The 20019-nt window shown below is 40.5% G+C and overlaps 2 protein-coding genes across 5 annotated transcripts in view; one reads left to right on the plus strand and one right to left on the minus strand.

Moving 5' to 3' along the window:
• Positions 1 to 20019, minus strand: part of LOC129761423 (uncharacterized) — a 98545-nt gene that overhangs the window by 4504 nt on the left and 74022 nt on the right. The window contains exon 3 of one of the 4 annotated variants that reach the window (XM_055759151.1): positions 5026 to 6264. The exons of 2 other annotated variants lie outside the window; for them this stretch is intronic. The gene's annotated coding sequence lies outside the window, so the exon portion shown is untranslated. Of the gene's footprint in view, positions 1 to 5025; positions 6265 to 15715; positions 15773 to 20019 lie in introns of those variants that run through there. One more of the 4 variants, XM_055759182.1, reaches the window with a different exon arrangement.
• On the plus strand, positions 11749 to 14597 carry LOC129761560 (glycolipid transfer protein B). The gene is made up of 4 exons (XM_055759299.1): positions 11749 to 12260; positions 12321 to 12376; positions 12433 to 12702; positions 14194 to 14597. Exons 1-4 carry the CDS (start codon positions 12137 to 12139, stop codon positions 14359 to 14361), a joined length of 618 nt encoding a protein of 205 aa, XP_055615274.1. The 5' UTR covers positions 11749 to 12136; the 3' UTR covers positions 14362 to 14597.

The following is a 20019-nucleotide window of genomic DNA, read 5'->3' on the forward strand; positions in this document are numbered from 1 at the left end:
CATTTATTTTCTAACCTGGAAGCAGTTGACATACTACGCTGCGCTTTTATGTACATGAAAAACCACTTTTAACATGCGGGGAAAAAATCTTATATGAAAATTGCCAGATGTCAATGTTGCCAAGCGTACTTATTGATGGTTAACCCATCCGTTACGAGCGTCGTCTATAGACGACATCCGCGCGACGTCCTGTGTGTACGAATGTCGTCTATAGACGACATCCACGCGACGAGCTGTGTGTACGAGCGTCGTCTTTAGACGACATGAAATTCATCCTGCTCTTCGATCACACCAGCGCGATGTGCATACTTTTCGGCGCAGTGCTTCGTACAGGGGTAGCACTTCGGCGGAGCACACTGCCGTAATGAAAGGGTTAAACCGACGCCGAACCGAATAGCGATGAACGCACCCATCACGAACTTCGACATTTGATTTGCTATAATGGTGCTACTCGCCTGTGTAGTTCGCGCAAAGGCATCGGCAAAATATTATTTTAGAAAATTCCTTGAGGCATTTGTCTGAAACGTGCTGTGTATGACCGGAGCCGTTTCGCTATATATATATATATATATATATATATATATATATATATATATATATATATATATATATATATAAATATATATATAATATAATATATATATATATATATATATATATATATATATATATATATATATATATATATATATATATATATATATATATATATATATATATATATATATATATATATATATATATATATATATATATATATATATATATATTATATATATATATATATATATATATATATATATATATATATATATATATATATATATATATATATATATATATATATATATATATATATATATATATATATATATATATATATATATATATATATATGCATACATATGTCATTCGCCTCCCTTACCGCATCCAGTCAGGTTGGTTGATGGAAAGTATGTTTCTGACGTGATAAGTTTCCTGTTAGTTGCACATGATCAAAGAAAATGTAAAAGTAAACAGTATTTTTGATCGTAGTTTTATATCATTTTTATGATAAGTGGAAAACAATAAATTAAACTCTTTCGTTTCAAAGCAATATCAAAAGTCCTGAAAAGAACTGGAATGGTTAAATGGGTTGTATGGAATCTGCTGCGTGCTAATGTAATGAGGTTTCAGTCGGATGTAGTAGTTGTTAACTTTTTGGCAGCGGTAGTTTTTTCGGAGTCGCTGCTGCTTTCCTTGACTTTGGCATCTTCGGCTTCTGTGCGTCGGTTTGCAAGGGTTTCGTTGACACCATCACGGTGAGCTAAACAACGGATAGCGGGTTTGATACACTGGATGTTGCCATGTGGAACCTTGCGATACACTATTCCTTAACCGGGTCCTTTGTCTCCTTTACCTCCATAACCGCATCCAATTGTATTGGTTGATGTGAACAGGAGTACCAGCAATGCACACTAGAAACACATATGTTTATCGATCTGAGCGTCCAACAAGAATGAGAAATCTGACTGAGTAGCAGCAGCAGCAGCAGCAGCAGTAGAGAAAGAGAGAATGCCTGAAACTCTCTACTCATGATATTTGTTGTTGCCAACAGTAGTGGACCGATGCGAGACACAGCTCGATTGTTGAGGTTCAGCCTCGATGTTTACCGCCGCTGCTGCTGCTACTGCCACTTATGTGAGACACAGCTCAATTGTTGGCCGCTCAGATTCGATGCTGCACTTTCACGATGCCAAGAAACGTTCTCGCACTTCTGACGGAGAGAGCGTGCCTGAAACGATCCGCTCGTGATGCTTGCTGCTGCCACTAGTAGTAGACCGGTTTCAACAACCGTTGCTACTGTTTGCCGCTGCTTATGCTGCCATAGAAGCTCGATGTGAGACACAGCTCGCATTTTGACCGCTCAACTTCTATGCTCGCCTTTATATTAGCCGCTTTCACTGCTGCTGCTCTCCACTTGTTGTTGTCCGTTCCACGTCCGTTGTAAGAATGAATGAGATCCACTTTTTTTTTTCACTTAAATTCTTTTTATTTCTCAATTTGGTTTACATTATAATAAAGTACTACATATCGAGTGATCAACCTAGGGTTCTACATCTTTAAGTTGCAATGTCAAGTTTTGTAATGATTTGTATCATACACATTATTCGATTGTTTCATATTCCTATTGTAAAATCATGTCTAAACTTTTCTAGTTTTTTGTTACCTTTTTTTACCTAAATCTAACTTATAAGATACCCTCCCCAAATTATTTACATTATCCCAACTTACACTACTTATCTAACTGGAAATAAATATATCTACCCAAACCCAAAGCCGTTACATTGAAAGGTAACGACTATGAAGTCAGGTAGCATACTCATACAGATTTTGTATTATTCCGTGTGTTGAGAGAGCGCAACTCTGTTCAAATTTCATACAATTGTTATTGATAATTTCATCCAAGGATTTAATCCCGGCCAGCTGATGTATCTCCGAATTTCGCGTTCTGGGTGGAGAGTTTAGAATCATACGAAGAATTTTGTTTTGTATGCGTTGAAGTTTTAATTTGTGAGTTGGAGCACAGCACTCCCAAATGGGCATCGCATATGCGATAACTGGAAATATTATTTGTTTGTATACTGCAAGTTTATTCGTTAGAGATAATCGAGAGTATCTATTGATCAGGGGATACAATGACCTGATTAAAATGTTCCATCTTGTGTCTGTTTTGTCAATGTGTGCTCTGAAGGTAAGCTTTCGATCGAAAGTTAGACCCATATACACTACTTCTGAAGACCATTCAATACTATTGCCATTAAGACTGACTGTCATATTTTGAGGAGGAACAAGCTTTGGAGTGTTCTTGTGGGGAAACAATATAACTTGTGTCTTTGCGGCATTTATGCATATTTTCCAATTATTGAAATATCCAGACAAAGCGTCTAACCCTCTTTGAAGTTTAGATCTTAGTTCTGTGATACTTCTGCCCTTGTAAATGATAGCAGTGTCATCTGCAAATAGTGACAGTTTCCCATCAGATGGGAGTGCGGGAATATCTGAAGTGTAGATATTGAAAAGAATTGGTCCCAAGATGGATCCTTGAGGAACACCTGCATTCCAAATGAATTCCTCCGATGAAATATTGTTTATAAAAACATTGAACGCTCTATCAGAAAGATAATTTTTGATAATTTTTATCAAGTATGTAGGAAAACCAAAGTTCTGAAGCTTGTAAATGAGACCATTATGCCAAACATTATCAAATGCTTTTTCAACATCAAGAAGTGCCATGGCAGATGATTTTGAAACTGACATGTTTCGTTTGATTATGTTGTATACTCTACGAAGCTGGTGAATGGTAGAGTGGCCTTTTCGGAATCCAAACTGCTCATCCAAAAATATATTGTGCTCATCTGCAAAAGCAAGAATGCGCGTTAATATAATTTTTTCGAATACTTTCGAAAATGCTGGGAGAAGGCTAATTGGTCGATAGCTCTTTGAAGAAGAAGGATCTTTTCCGGGTTTTAGTATCGGGATCACTTTTGTCAACTTCCAACTCGAGGGGAAGTAGCCAAGTGATAGACATCTGTTGAAGACAGAAGTCATAATTTCATATAAGTTGTTACTAAGATGTTTCAACTCAATGTTAAATATACTATCGAAGCCGGGGGCCTTCATATTCTTCAACGAGCGTATAACCGAGATAACCTCTGCAGTCGAGATGATTTCATTCTCTTGAGGTACAGAATGAATATTGTCAATAGCCCTTACAGTATCATTCGCCGAAGCTTCAAATGTACTTGTAATGTTCTGGCCAAGATTGTGTGAACTAGCGAAATGGTTGCCAATTGCATTAGCCTTTTCGGCAGGTGTTATCAATCGTTCTGAATTGTCAGGTTGTAGAAGAGGAGGAATAGGATTAGACTTGGTCTTGAGAATTTTAGCGAGCCTCCAAAATGGCTTGGAGTTATTCGGAAGTTTACTTATATCTTTTGCGAATTTTTTGTTACGGAGATCAATCAATCTGGTCTGGATAACCTTGGTTAACTGATTATACTGTCGTTTCCTCTCTCGAATACCAGTACGTTGGTACTGTCTTCGATAGAGGTTCCGAAGTCTAATCAAATGTTTAGTAATTGGATCAATTTGAACAGAGTCACTCACCTGAATCGTTTCTGGGATGTGGTTTTGGCGAGCCTCAATAACTGCAATTTGAATATAGCTGACTGTTGTTTCGATATCTTCGGGAGATTCAAGAGGCTGATCGAAATCAATATTGTTGTCGATTAGCTGCTGGAATTCCACCCAATTCGCACGATGATAGTCTCGTCTACATTGTGGCCTCCTGACTACGACATTCACTCCCAATTCAACCATCACTGGGAAGTGATCCGAACTCAACTCGTTAAGGGCAATAGGATCACCGATGTGGCGATCAATGTTGGTAATGAAGAAATCAATGATGGAATGTACTCCAGAACGAGAAATTCGAGTGGGGGTTGCTGGACTAAGAATCCTGTAGTGCCCACACTGTAGATCATCGTTTAGAGTCACTCCAGTTTGATTCCTCCTTTGGTTTCCCCAGGACTGATGTCGAGCATTGATGTCCCCGCCGATAATGTATTTCGACTGCCTTCGTGTTAGCTTGATGATATCGTTTTTAAAAAGCAACGCCGAGCCATCTCTGATTGACGTCTGCTTGGGATAGTAGACCGCAATCACGATAATAGGCCCAATCGATGTTGTGATTTCCGCTCCTATAGCTTCGATGATGTTGAGTTTCAGGCACGGCAAAAGTCGATATCTGATGTTATTTCTGATGGCTAGGGCAACACCTCCTCCACCAGAACTAGTACGATCCATTCTCAATAGACGATAATTCGGAACCCGAAGGTTAACATTCGGTTTAAGATGCGTCTCGGTAATGATAGTTACGTCGATGCTGTTTGTCACTAAGAAGTCAGTGAATTCGATGACCTTACTCTTGAGAGAGCAGGCATTCCAATTAATTAGCCTGAGAGATGACCGATCCATGGTTATAATAAAAGTGTAGCATGACTTGCACTTGTTCCTGTTGGTTGCGACAACTTCTAGTCTGTCGATCTAGTTCAAGAAACAGGGTTGCAAGTTCCTGCATGCTATAAAGCTCCTCAGTAGAAGAGGAATGAGGTGAAGGTTTTGGTGTAGGTGGTAAACCAATAGCTGCAACCTTACTATAGCTCGGTTGCTCCTTTTTTGGCTTTTCGCTAGAAGAGGCCGTTTGGGGACGACCTGTAGGAAGTGGAAGAGGAGGAAGAACAGGAATCGTGCGTGAAACCATTGGAGGGAACTCCTTATCAGTAAGTTCTGGAACCTTCTGCCTATTCTGTGTTTTATCAGTAGCTTGCTTCCGGATACGTTCAAAATCCGCACGTTTTGTGCAGCTACGGCTGGTGGCTTGGTGACTTTCGCCACAGTTAACGCACTTGCGAGGTTCTTCCTCTGGAAGGCTGCAAGTGCTTGTTAAGTGGCCAGCAGCACACTTGCCACAACGAGTTTTCATGTGACAGTTTCTTGTTCCGTGTCCAAAACCAAGGCAATTTGAACATTGCGTTACATCCCGATGTTGAGGTTTGTATCGGTCCCATTGTACCGAGATGTTGAAGATCTCACTGATTTCTCTTAGGCGAGTTATGTTGGCTGATCCTTTCTTGAAGTGGATCAGGTACAAAACGTTGGAATACCCATTGTCTTGGTGTCTTATGCCGAGTCATCCGATATACAGCCAACGGCTGAATATTGTATGATTGTTCCAGATCTTTTTTAATATCCTCCAACTCAATAGCAGGAAGACCTCGCAACACCACCTTAAATGGTTTTTCAGACGGCGTATCGTGAGTGTAAAACTCATGATTTTTTGATTTCAGGTATGATCCAATTATTTTATATTGCTCCAGGTTGGGACTAGTGATTTTAATCCCGATGCTGCATATTTTAAAAACTGGCTGCAATTTCAGCGCCAGCAGTTCAGACTTCAAAGTTCCTATATCTCTCGATGTTGTAAAATAAGGTGGTACTTTCACCTTTTTCTCAACATTTACTTTCCTGGTAGTTGGTTCCTCCTCGGTATGGCCATCCAATAAAGCATAGCGGTTCCTTTCTAATATTGGCTCCTTGCCGGTGTCCGATCGATGTCGTTTGTTGGTGCCATGTGGTATGCCTGGGTCGGTTGACCGGGTTTTCCCCATTGTTGTAGTCCTCAAGGGCAGACAGGTAGTTGATGAATCGCAGGTAGACAATCTGAAAAGAGAAATTAATAACTTTTTTAAAAATCAGGTCTCTGTCGACGGTCGGAGTGGAATGAATGAGATCCACGAATGCTCCTTGCTTTTATATCATTTGGTATGTGTGATGTAGGCGCCTCCTACTCGATTGCCATGCAGCTTGCCGGTGAGAGAACGAATCGGGCGCGAAAAAGAATAACGTCAATTTCGACCAATCAGGACTGGGTATCTCTGTTTGGATAGGGGTTGAATTTTTTCAATTGTTCGATAGTTATATGATATATACTATTTTATTCAATGTGAAAAATTGTTATGGAGTGCCGTAATCGTTTGATGCAAAAATCTCATCAATCCATCATGAAATGAATGAGTAACAAGCGTTTGAAATTGGACATTTTTTCACGATGCGATCGATTTTCATTTGTCAATTTGTACCCCAATATGTTCCCGAATGACGTAATCCTACGTCAAAACCCAGATTGCATCATTCGATTTCAGACAAGCTACCGTGTGGACGAAAACCGTCGGTCTAAAGATTATAAGTTTTTTTTGAAAAATAAAAAGTCGATTTAAAATTAAAAGTTTCAGTTTAATCATACTGATATATTTGACCCTTTACAACTCAGAAGTGGGATCAATTTCGCGCATTTACAAGAATGAGTCGTTTAAGTCGCGATGAACTCATTGAGTGGCTGCAAGAAAATCAAGTGGAGTTTTCTCCGACTGCGACCGTGACACATCTGAGGACGCTGTATGAAAGCACCAGAGGGGCCCGGGGCGGAGCGCCCATCGACGAAAATCTTAACTCGCAGAAGCAGCTGCATGCGGTTCCTGAACAGAAACTAGATTTAGAATTATGTGCTCTGGAAAAACGAAGGAAGATCTTCGAATTACGTCGTCAGTTAGCGGAGGAGGAACGATTACTAGCAAAACAACCGGAAGTGAAGGATGTGATCGGTTCCGTTACGCGGTTTTCGAGCGGAGATACGTGTGATGCAACGCGATGGCTTGTTGAGTTCGAATCTGTGTGCGTAGATCTAGGAGGAGATGATGCGTTTAAGCTTCGATACATTCGCCAGCTAATGGAACCGGGAACCGAGGCAGAGTGGTTCCTTCGTCTTACTACCAAGCATTCCGAAGAAATTTTTTGGAGAATTTTGGTCATCGTTACTCGGTGGCAGAAATCATCGACAAATTGCGCAGGACTATTTTCGAGGGATCGAAGATGTCCGTTACGGGATACATACTGAGAATGCAGGAGATAGCTTCGAGAGTTCATATTGAGGAAAATCAGGTCGTCCAGTTGATTGTTGATGGATTCCAGGACAGGTCAGAAAACATCGCGGTTCTTTACCCGGCCAGGAATTTTGCAGAGCTGAAACAGCTTTCGCGTCGATACATACAGCTGAGGGATATGAACTCTGTTCCAACCCAACAACTCAAAATTCAGAAAACAAAATTGGAAAGGAAAGACGATTCAGTGAGATGCTACAACGGTTCGGGCATCGGACATCTGTCTGCAGATTGCAAGGAGCCACGGAGAGTCAAAGGCTCATGCTTCCATTGTGGATCAACTCAGCATCGGTTGAAGGACTGTCCTAAACCAGCGTCACGGAACAGCAACCAAGTGGCTTTAGCAGACGACTTCCGTCGGAATGCCAGAGGAGATTCTCTGCCAGTTGAAGAAGTGGCAGCTACACTGTCGGAACTTAACCTTGTAAGTATTGCTTTTTCATCTGATATTAAGCGACAATGTAACATCGTGGTTTCTTTATTTGACACTGGCAGTCCAATTAATTTTGTGCGTCGTTCAGTGGTTCCTCCGTTGTACAGATTAAAAACACCAACGGATTCCGGATACAAAAGCATAGGTAATCATCCCTTACGCACCTATGGGACTGTTAGCGCGGTTGTGACATTCCGTGACCGAGAAACATCGATTAAAGCTCATGTAATACCCGATAATTTTATTTACGTCTCCCTACTTTTAGGACGAAGTTTCTTAGAGAAAATCGGTATGAAATTGGTTGACACTAAATTTATTAAATCTAACAGAGAGAAAAACAAAATTGAATTACGTGAAATCGCATTACTTAAGAATAAAATAAAAATTGATGAAAAAGTGTTACATTGTGCGCTTGATTTTTCGGTTGACACGATTGCACAGGACATGACTATTCCGCCCTTTTCAGAACCTTCTGATACAAAATTGCGAAAATGTGATTTTCCGACCTCAGAGTGTTACGATACATCGAGTTCCGATTCGTTCCGTCAACAAAATTATTCTGCTCCGAGTAAACGTATTCCACCCATTCGAAATTGCGCAGTGCCTGACGTATTTCTAATTGATACAATTGGTAATGTGCAGGATTATAATATTGACCCGAGCTTAGATTGTCATACACGAGAAAAGATTTGTCAATTTATTGAACAAGATTATTCCGATTGGCAATCCATTCCGGCTGTAAAGCACAGTTACGAAATGAAGCTTAGATTAACTTCCGATGTTCCGATTAGTTACGCTCCACGCCGGCTTTCATATTCCGATAAAATAGAAGTCGATCGAATAGTCGATGGCCTTTTGGAAGAAAACATAATAAGACCCAGTGATCCTCCTTACTCATTTCCGATAGTATTAAGAACTAAGAAATCAGGTGAAAAACGATTGTGTGTCGATTATAGAGCATTGAACAAAATAACCGTACGTGATATTTTTCCGATTCCGCTTATTGATAATTGTTTAGAACGCTTAGAGGGCAAGAAGTATTTTACGGTCTTGGATTTGAAGCATGGATTCCATCAGGTCAACGTTTCCGAAGATACTATTCCGTATACTTCTTTTGTGACACCAAGTGGACAGTACGTATATGTTAAGATGCCGTTTGGATTACGTAACGCTCCGGCGGTCTTCCAACGATTTATTAATAGAGTGTTCGAGCCTTTTCTGAAGGAAGGTTCCGTTACGGTTTATTTAGATGATGTAACGTTAGCAACAAATACTATTGAAGAACACCTTCAGCTCTTGAGACGAGTTATGCGACGTTTGGCAGGATATAGGTTGGAGATAAAGTTTAAGAAGTGTCTGTTCTGTTACACGGCAGTCGAGTTGCTAGGCTTCACTGTCAGTCAAAAGGGTATACGACCGAACAACACACATTTGGAAGCTATCAAGAGCTTGCCGTTTCCGACAGACTCTAAAGAGGTGAGTAAGTGTTTAGGTCTGTTCTCGTATTTTCGCCGATTCGTCCCATCGTTTTCAAGTATTTCGCAACCACTACGTGAGTTGGTCAAACCTGGTGTAAAATTTCTCTTTGATGAGAAGTGCAAGAATGCTTTTCTGTATCTCCGCGATAAATTAGTTTCTTCTCCGATTCTGGCTCTGTACTGCCCTAATAAAGAAACAGAGTTGCATTGTGATGCCAGTGCCGAAGGTTTTGGTGGTATATTGCTACAGAAACATGATGACGGGAAATGGCACCCAGTTGCGTATTTTTCAAAGCGTACCTCTTCTGCTGAGTCGCTTTATCATAGTTTTAATTGGAAACTTTCGCTATCATATACTCACTCAGTAAATTCCGTATATACCTTGAAGGTATCCCATTTAGAATCATAACTGATTGTAATTCCCTAACTATGACATTGAACCGCAAGAGTGTCAATGCGAGAATAGCTCGTTGGGCTTTAGAATCAGAGAACTATCATTATACTATTCAACATTGTAGTGGTAAACTTATGACGCATGTCGATGCTCTAAGTCAGCTCCCGTTCAAACATGTGAGAATTCAGATCAAATAATTTTTGCTGTCAGTACAGATGATATCCTCTTCCAGCTGCAAGTTACGCGAAATCGAGACGACCACATTGCCAAATTACGTAGTGAACTAGAGAAGGGCCCGGTGAATGGTTTTACGCTGGAGGACGGATTGGTGTACAAACTGTCTGATGATGAAAATATTGATAAACTTTTACTTTATGATCCAAGTGAAATGCAGAACAATGTAATACGCTTAGCTCACGAGAAGATATGTCACATGGGAACAACGAAATGCATTGACCAAATTAAGCTACATTATTGGTTCCCAAATATGAAAGACAAAGTCGCTCGATATATTCAGAATTGCATACGTTGCGTTATGTATTCCGGTTCACCTAATAGTTCAGGTCATAATTTATACAATATTTCCAAGAAGCCTATTCCATTCGATACGGTGCATGTTGATCATTTCGGGCCTCTTCCGTCTATTATATCGAAAAGAAAACATATATTAGTTGTTGTTGATGCATTCACGAAGCATGTAAAGTTGTATGCAGTTAATTCGACCAGCTCAAAGGAGGTACGTGCATGTCTTGACAAATATTTTGAGCACTACAGTCGGCCGAGAAGGATTATCAGTGATCGTGGAACATGCTTTACGCTATTGGAATTTAGTTCGTATCTCATGGATAACAATATTGAACATGTCAAAATTGCTACTGGTTCCGCCCAAGCGAACGGGCAGGTTGAGAGGGTTAACAGAGTGATTAAGTCGATGCTTGCCAAACAGTCTGAACCCATTCAGCATTCTGGCTGGTCGAAGTTGTTGGTTAACGTAGAATACGCGATAAACAACTCTGTTCATTCCGCTACTCGTCAGACACCCAGTATAAAAATATGGATGTAAGTCCGGGCAGCACTCTCAAGCAGCTCAGTCTTTTCATTGATGAATACAGAGTACTCAGGGTGGGCGTGAAGTTCAAAAAATCTTGTAAATACAAAACAGATCTCATTAAATTTTGAGTATTAACATGAATGTCTTAGGCTTTGTTCTCACTGCAGCGGAGCGTCAGCGTGACTTGGGCGGAGCGTGTGACCCTTACGATTGATCGTGTGTGTTCACACCAGGCTGACGTGTCGTGAGCGTGGTTTTGGCGTGTGTCTGGCGTGCAAACGAAAACACTTCACGCCAGCGATATTTGTACTTCACCGCCTCTCTTTTGCATATGTTTGTTTGTAATAGTGACATAATTTAAAATTTTTTGGTTTTATTTTTTTTACGTTTTTAACCCTCCGAGTTTTCAGCCGAATACGTCCAACGATGTTGGAATATTTAAAAATAAACCAATTCTCATTCTTTCATTCAAAAACACACATTGACAATTTTCTTAAAACACGTCGAAGACACGCCGCTGGCACGGTGCAATGTGAGTGAATCAAAATTACGTGGCGAGAAGTGAACACGCCCCGCTCACACCACGTTGAAGCCCCGCTGCAGTGAGAACATGGCCTTACTCTAAAAATACTTAACGTGTCCACGTGGAAATTATCTAAACCCCCTACCCCCTCACCTTGGACAAGCATGGACATTCTCATACAGTACCCCCCTCTCCCCCTTCAGTTGTCCACAGCCCCCAACAGGGTCTTGATTGTTCAGCGGAATTCACGAAATTGTGAAGGTTGATTTACTAATCATTTTTTCTGAGTGTATCACAGTGTGAATGACACAAACCCTGTATGAGAGAAGAGGCTGGAAGAGGGGTCTTTGTGGTGCACGATTAAAGTTTGAAGCTTCATGTCCAAGTCTCGGTTGATAAACAATAATGAGGCAAATAACCTTGAGAAAGTGAAGTTCTACTGTGCAATGTACTGCCGTTATGAAGGAAGAAGACTCATTTCTTTTTAGTGCATAATTTTGAACATTCCCCATTGGAAAAAAGAATGCACCTCTGTGATACCGGGGCATCGATGAATGAGGTTTGTTAGGCATTGATAAGCATGCTGATAACGATAGCGGATGGTCCAGAGACAAATGAGCAATGAATCATATTGTTCAGTCTATTAACCGCTTGACTGAGAATACAGTTAGTTCAGAAAAGCGAAACATTTTTTGCTCGAATAGTAAATAGTATCCATGGCTAGTAGGCCATCGATAGATTTTAGCAAGCTACAATGCTTTCCCGAAATCGAAAGCAGTAACAAAAAAATCATCACTAAATCTTTTCTAGAATCTGCAAGTCAAGTGATAGACAGTATAGGTGAAGAATTTTGTATCCGATATTTTGCATGCATATCATAGACGACATTTTATATTACAGAAACATTTGGAATGATTTTCAAACCAATAGTAAAAGATATGCGTGGCAATGTGAAGGTAATTTTGAGCATATAACTTTTGTGAGTTGAATATACAATTGATTTCCTTTGTAGAGGCTGGAGGGTAAATACCGAATAAACGAGCAAGCATTTTACTATCTTGAGGACATGATTTTGTATGACGAGGATGGTAATCGAAACTCGTTTGATTCGTTTACTGAAGGATTACTGTGGCTTAAGCGAGCGTTAGAAATGATTGAAATGTTCTTCAGGAACGTATTGGATGATACATCCTGCAGCGACAGTTTGAAACAGCACCTAAGAAAAGCATACGATAACACACTCTTGCCTTATCACGGATTTTTAGCCCAAAAAGGATTTCAGGTACGTTTGGTTGACGAAATTTGTCATTGTTTTGAATAAGAGTCGAATCGGAACACCCACCATGATATATTAGGCTGTCAAAAAAGTCCTGCGGTATTTCCGCGAGGTGTCGTTGTGAGCGCGTAGTTCTAGTTGTATTCATTGTATCGAATCATACTATAGCTTGTTGGGTATAATATAGTCCTTGACAGTGTTTTGTTTGGTTAAGTCGTTCGTGAGTTATAGTGTCGCAAATATGGAGCAAAATAAAAAGAAAATCCTACATATTTTACAGTACTACTATGACAAAGGCAAAAATGCATCTCAAGCTGCCAATAAAATTTGTGCAGTTTATGGACCCGATACAGTTTCCATTTCCACCGCACAACGATGGTTTCAACGTTTTCGTTCTGGTGTAGAGGTCGTCGAAGATGCGCCACGCTCCGGGAGGCCTGTCGTCAAAAATTGCGACAAAATCGCTGAATTAGCCGAGAAAGACCGGCATAGTAGCAGCTGTAGCATCGGCCAAGAGCTGGGGATAAGTCATCAAACCGTTATTAACCATTTGAAGAAGCTTGGATTCACAAAGAAGCTCGATGTATGGGTGTCACACACGTTGACGCAAAAAAACATCTTTGACCGTATCGACGCATGTGAATCGCTGCTGAATCGCAACAAAATCGACCCATTTCTGAAGCGGATGGTGACTGGCGATGAAAAGTGGGTCACTTACGACAACGTGAAGCGCAAACGGTCGTGGTCGAAGCCCTCTGAAGCGGCTCAGACGGTGGCCAAGCCCTCATTAACGGCCAGGAAGGTTCTGCTGTGTGTTTGGTGGGATTGTCAAAGAATAATCTATTATGAGCTACTTCCCTATGGCCAAACGCTCAATTCGGACCTGTACTGCCAACAACTGGACCGCTTGAAGGTAGCACTCATGAAGAAGAGGCCATCTTTGATAAACAGAGACCGCATTGTCTTCCATCAGGACAACGCCAGGACACACACTTCTTTGGTGACGCGCCAGAAGCTCCGGGAGCTCGGATGGGAGGTTCTTTAACATCCGCCGTATAGTCCGGACCTTGCACCATGTGACTACCACCTGTTTTTGTCCATGGCGAACGAGTTAGGTAGTCAGAAGTTAGCCACAAAAGAGGCCTGTGAAAATTGGCTATCCGAGTTTTTTGCCAATAAGGAAGCGAGCTTCTATAACAGGGGTATTATGAAGTTGGCATCTCGATGGGAACAAGTCATCGAACAAAACGGCGCATATTTGACTTAAAACAGATGATTGTAACTAATTTTATGAACAAATGAAAATTCAAAAAAAATACCGCAGGACTTTTTTGACAGCCTAATATGTGACAATTACGACTTGACCACGGAAGCCACTGTGCTCCTCGGAAAATGTGTGATTCACTATCAGAGTATACTCTGATGAATACGTCTGTAAAATACCACATGTTATAGAGTCCCGCAGCGGGTTTTGATCACATGTTTTTTTTATTCTAGATTCTTCATCATTATGTTCCCAGTAGGACTGCACTTCTCGGCTCAAAGGAACCATTTTTGGATAATGTAAATGCATTAAAAGTATTTTTAATATCCTTCAAAGCTAATATTGACCATTTGAATACATTTTTCGAGTCTAATAATTTTAACAGAACCTACAAGGTGTGATTTTAAATCATGTGCAATCATGTTGCGGGTTGCACTTTATCGGATTAACATTTTGATAATTTAAACAATTTGTCGCCACCGGTCATTTTAAGAAGGTTAATGGAAGGCAGCTTTAATAAAATAAGTATCAACATAGCCATAAGTCATATGTAACAACACAGAGGCCGTACTTACGAAATGAGATACATGAGAAATCACAGAAGTGAAACAAAGTTAATAAAGATAAACAAAATAAACATGTTTTGAAGCACTCTCCGCAGAAACACAAATCACGTCCCAAATAGTTTTGGAAATTTTGACGTAGGACTACGTCTTTCATTTCTATACCGGGGTGTAAAATCAAAGTTTCGAAAACGAAAGCGTTACGCCGGAGACCGAGATTTTGAGCGTTAATAGCTCTTAAACAACTGAACGAAATGGTATCATAAACACTTCATTCGAAAGATAACGCGTTATATACTTGTTACTTTTTCATCCAAAAACTTGTTTCAATAGCCTTAAAATTGCTTTCAAAACAGACTATTGAAATCACCAATCGTTATATAAGCGAGCGCCGCTCGTAAACCCACTCAGTTTAGGGACGAAACCAAATACATTTCCTTTTGGATTTTTCAATCAAGTGCGACCAAACTGAAAGGAGTATTTTCGTTTGGATGCCATTCAGCATCAAGAAAATTCCGGAAAGATCTAATCGTTGTTGAAAATTAATCTGCTAGTTCCCTGGGAATTGAAAAATACATTCATGTGAAAGAGTTTATTTTAATGTTTTCTAACCATATAACACAGCGACCAAATACAATTGATTTTGTAATTTTTCAATCAAGCGTAATTAGCAGGAAAGCTTCTGAACATTATTCTTCCCCATCAGTAGGATATTTTCGTATCCAATATTGTATGCGTGCGCAACGGAAAATGTTTCGCATCGCGAAAATTATATAACTTTTAATCGATTATTGCTCAGTCGCCGAAAGTTTCAAACTCAGAGAGTTCATTCCCCTCTAGTTTTCCTTCCAAATTGTCATCGTAAACCACACCTTCTCTCGATTCAATCACGGACAAAAAGCATACTTAAGCGATATTCTGGTGGTGAAACGTATTCATTTTTCGTGAGGACATCGACAAGACAACATCTTTACTGAACGATCTGAACGTGCTGGACGAGCTGGACGGCGAGGGATCGAGGGATTCATTACCTGGCCTGACCTGACCTGAATCGCAATCAGTTTGTTTTAACTGTGAGGGAGCGCTGAAAAGCCGATCGATCAGAAGGAGAAGAGAAGGTGACCAAGAGAGTATCAGCATCGAAAAACGGTTCCCCGAGAAGACATCGAAGCAGCCGGCACACACATATCCACACACACACACACATAAACGCGCAACTCTTTTCGTTTGCTGGTTATCGAGAAGAAACCTGGAAAGAAGTGATCATTGCTGGAAAATAATCTGAACTTCAAACAAATGATCTCTAAATCAACGATAGTCCTACGTCAGCCTTGCGGTTATACCATAGATATAACCTACTTCCTGTTTTTTAATAAGCAGCGCCATGGAGTTGGCGTTCAACGGAGTTGTCGGCAGGATATCTGCAACTTATTCTAAAAAGAATCGCAAGTGTTATTACCAATGAACGATTTTGTGACGACCATCCCTCTTTCTAGCCAAACTCTGAGTAGAGTTGAGAAAATATGGATATGATTTTTAGGTTATTCTCAATGCTCAATACAATAATCATTCGATAACTCGGCGAGAAGGACCAGCGGCTTTATTCCCGTTTCCACTTCACGGTGAAAACGAAATGAAGTGCGATGACAACGGTACGGTATCGACTTTTGGATACGAAATTAGTTTTCCACTAAAACTTATCATTATAATATAACATTATCTTCAGATACAATTTTTGTAAGAGATTATTTTACCACATAAAGAAAACAAAGTTTTTCATTCACATTGCACAATAATTTGATACGGAGAAGATAATTTTCATTCATAATTTGAGTACCTTTCATCATTCTGTCTGAAACCCCATTATTACACAGTAAACATTCGCTAACTGGGCGAAAAGGGAAGACCAGTTATCGAGATTCGCGTATTAAATGGTCCTGCATACAAAACGTCAAATAAAATCGAGGGTAACTTCAATTGTTTGATTCGCGTTGATCATGAAATTGGATAAACAAAAGGATTCCAATGGAAGTTTCGCATTGAGTGCGACAACAGGTATAAAATATAATTTGAGGGAATTATTTTTCTGTAATTTAATCAATGTTCCTGTCAAGCAAAAATAATGTCAATTTTCATAACATTTCAAATGACATTCGCATGCCCCTCACAGCAAATTTTCCATTCGAATATGGCGTCGGTTGTTTACAAAATTCTGCTTTTTAACTGGTCCAAGGACCAGTTAACGATCGCCCAGTTGAACCAGGACCAGTTAGCGAACGATTACTGTATTTGACGCTTCACTAAGGCGGCGATGACACCGGATGCGGAAAAGTGGTCGTACGCAATGTTCGGACGTTGTTTCGAACTAGATTTTTGAAGCAGCCTTTTTTATTAGCAGTTCAAAACTACAATGAATTTTAATTAATAAAACTATTTTTTAATGTAACAAACTTTAACTCACATGAGTAGTTCACGCTATGTTATCACTCCCTTTTCTTCGATCAGCTAAATTTCGGCCTAATGTTTTCCCGTTTTCTATATTTAGTTCCATTTCATTATTACAATCTCAAATTATTAATTCCAATCATATTTACCCAAACTAACAATGTTTATGATTCGAATTTAGTGCACTATCCTATCTTTCTTGTATGCTCATCAACTTTTTACTTTTTTTTTTGTTTTGTTTGTATTTTATTGTCGATGACGTTTTGGTGCGCCGGTTCTCTCGCTCACCGCTGGGGAGCGCTTGTATCATTCGACAGTGTCTCCAGCGGTGCCGCAACAGTCCCACCCTGTAATTCTGGTGTAAATCCCGGATTGTAGCCAGACTTACAGACTTCGAATTCGGGCACTCGTGACCGGTCGTTTGTAGATACCCTTGGTCGTCCGCACTATCGCTTGCCTGTCACGACCATCTATGCCCTCAACTTCCACTTGGAAAACCTCATAACGTCCACTAACGTTCTTTGAACTTCTATATCATGTAACAGGAAAGCCGCTCTCATCTCTTCTTCCACATATGGGGTTTTTGGTTGTGGTAGTAGCCATTCCGGTTCCGGTCTGCGCAAAAATTGAGGACCTTGGAACCAAGAACTATCCGAACCGAGCTGTGTCCCTTTATTACATTTACATTGGTTGGCACCCATCGCCATTCCGATGGCTGCGACCGACTGACGATTTCTCCGATCCGGAACGCTACAAATGCCTTGTATTTCCGTTGAACGGAAACTATCCAAGAATGGACGGTGCACAAATCCGTCCAATACTTGCCAATACACTTGCTCCACTGTCAAGCTGTGGTTTTCTCTTTTATAGTGTCAGCTAACGACAACCAAGCACGGCTGCCATTAACTCCAATCGTGGAATCGATACCTGTTTCAGTGGGGCCACCTTTGTTTTCACTTGCACCATCGTACACCGAGGAATTTCCCCAGCCATGATTCTGAAATATCCGGCGCAGCCGTAAGCCTTTTCGCTGGCATCTGCGAAAATATGCAGTTGCAACGTCGAGTAATCGAGAGACACACCGTCGCCGAAGTAATATCGTGGAATCTTCACCGACTCCACAACACCCAAGTGGCTCGTCCATTGTCTCCATTCTTCCAGCGCTTTCCCTTCGATGTCCTGATCCTATTCACAACCTTTGCGAAACATGTGAACGGTGTCAGTAGTCCTAATGGATCAAAGAGGCTCATGATGCAGCTAAGCACTACACGTTTCGTTGGTATCTTTCCGTGGTGCAAGCAGTGTTGAAAAAAATCATCTTCGCTAAGCTCAAATGCATAGATTTTCGGGCTAGGTTGCATAGAAAACCTATATATTCCAAACGAAAATTAAAATGGCAGATCCAGACAACCAGTGAATATGAGCAAATGAACTTTTGTTCTTCAATATGTTTTGAAGTTTTTTTTTCCACCCAGTGTCATTTTCATCTTGATTATTCAAGATGTCAGAATTGAATTTCATTTTAGCCAAATGATAATCAGCTGTTGTTTACATTTAACCTGAGGCAGCTGTGTGCGGTTGGTTTTTATTTATGCCGTTGTTAACGTCTCGCCAAACAAAATCTGCTCGATTTCTTGCAAAGTTCGTTTCATCGAACTCTGGCGATTTTATTCTCTAAATGGTCCAGCCTGACTAATTTTTTAATTTTTGAAATTTGACTCAAAATCAATGCCGCAACGAATATCGTATTGAACGTGATGAATATCAATTTGTTGCTTTTGATATTCAAAGTATAAATAACAGTGAAGTTATGAACCCCACTCAATGCCGCATTCTTTCATTATAGCAAATTTGTTCATGCATCAGCGATATGAACAAAATTAACTCTTTTGTTATTGTCATCAAAATAATGAGGGCAGTGTGTTTCAAGCTGAAAAAAAGTCATTTACACTGAAATAAAATCATATTCGTTACTCGTGAATATTTGTTGATATTATAAGACACTAGGTACAAGTACGGCAGCAATTTATCCTACATCTAGGTGGTGAACGTGAAAGCATCATCTTTCGTGTTCCACATTATCTCCAAAGCCCGTTCGGGATTTGCTGAATCTGGGAGGTTTGCCTGTTTCTTCTCTTTTTCACTCATCTGCTCCAGGAAAGCTGGGGAGTTTGACACCCAGTTCCTGATCTCGAAACCGCCCTTGGAATGAACCAATTTCACCTCACTCGCTTGCAGGACCGCTTCTTCGACGGTGTCGCTATTTTCGAAACATTCATCCACGTAGTGTCTATTAATGATCGCGTCAGAAGCCTTTGGGAACTGTTCACAAGTCTCGAGCGTTTCTATCCTTTACGTACATTGCTGACCCGACGCGATGTTCCCGGAATTTGTTTATTACTGAAGGTAGCGAACTTAAGTAGTCCGGTTCTCAGGAGCTTGGAGTTGAGCGAGACTCCTTCCATTTCTGCTGCCGCATCCCATACCAGCCGAAGCTTTCCCGTATTCTTTGGGTTGAGGACGACGTTCAACGGTAAGTACCACACCTTTTCTGGTTTTGTTGAGTTTAATGCTTCCTTTGTTGCTTTGTGACTGTGCTACTGTTACTGTGAGACAGATTTGACACAATTCCAATTTCTTCACCGCCCCCAACGCTGTGGTACGCTAAGTTGGCGAAAGTTCTCGCAGTTCCGCAGACGATGATTTGTCTACCCACACATCCCGCAAGGTGTTCAACATACGAAGCGTTTTCATTACTTGGGGCACCGCATCTGGTAGTAGAAGACGATTGCTAACCACATCTCTCGCTGCTCCCTTCAAACTCTCCTGAAGACGGACCAAATTTTCCAGATTTGAAAATCCGCATGCCTCCGTCGACGTCTGATAGCTACTGAAAAACAGAGATCACTCTTCCGGTCGGCCAGAAAATGGTAGAAGTTTTCGGAACAAAAACTGACGAGCTGACAACTGTGCTTTCGATGGCCCACTTCTGATGACATTTTCTGATTTATTTCTAGTTTCCTTTTCTCCCTCTGATTCGTACTCAGAACC

This window comes from Toxorhynchites rutilus, chromosome 1 (assembly GCF_029784135.1).
Source record: "Toxorhynchites rutilus septentrionalis strain SRP chromosome 1, ASM2978413v1, whole genome shotgun sequence".
NCBI classification, from domain to species: Eukaryota; Metazoa; Arthropoda; class Insecta; order Diptera; family Culicidae; genus Toxorhynchites; species Toxorhynchites rutilus.

Bases quoted from the DNA above. Each gene is read 5' to 3' on its own strand.
- LOC129761560 (XM_055759299.1), top strand. From the start codon at position 12,137: ATGGCTAGTAGGCCATCGATAGATTTTAGCAAGCTACAATGCTTTCCC. The intron at 12,377-12,432 runs GTAATTTTGAGC...TTTCCTTTGTAG, and splicing joins ATATGCGTGGCAATGTGAAG to AGGCTGGAGGGTAAATACCG. The intron at 12,703-14,193 runs GTACGTTTGGTT...TTTTTATTCTAG, and splicing joins TAGCCCAAAAAGGATTTCAG to ATTCTTCATCATTATGTTCC.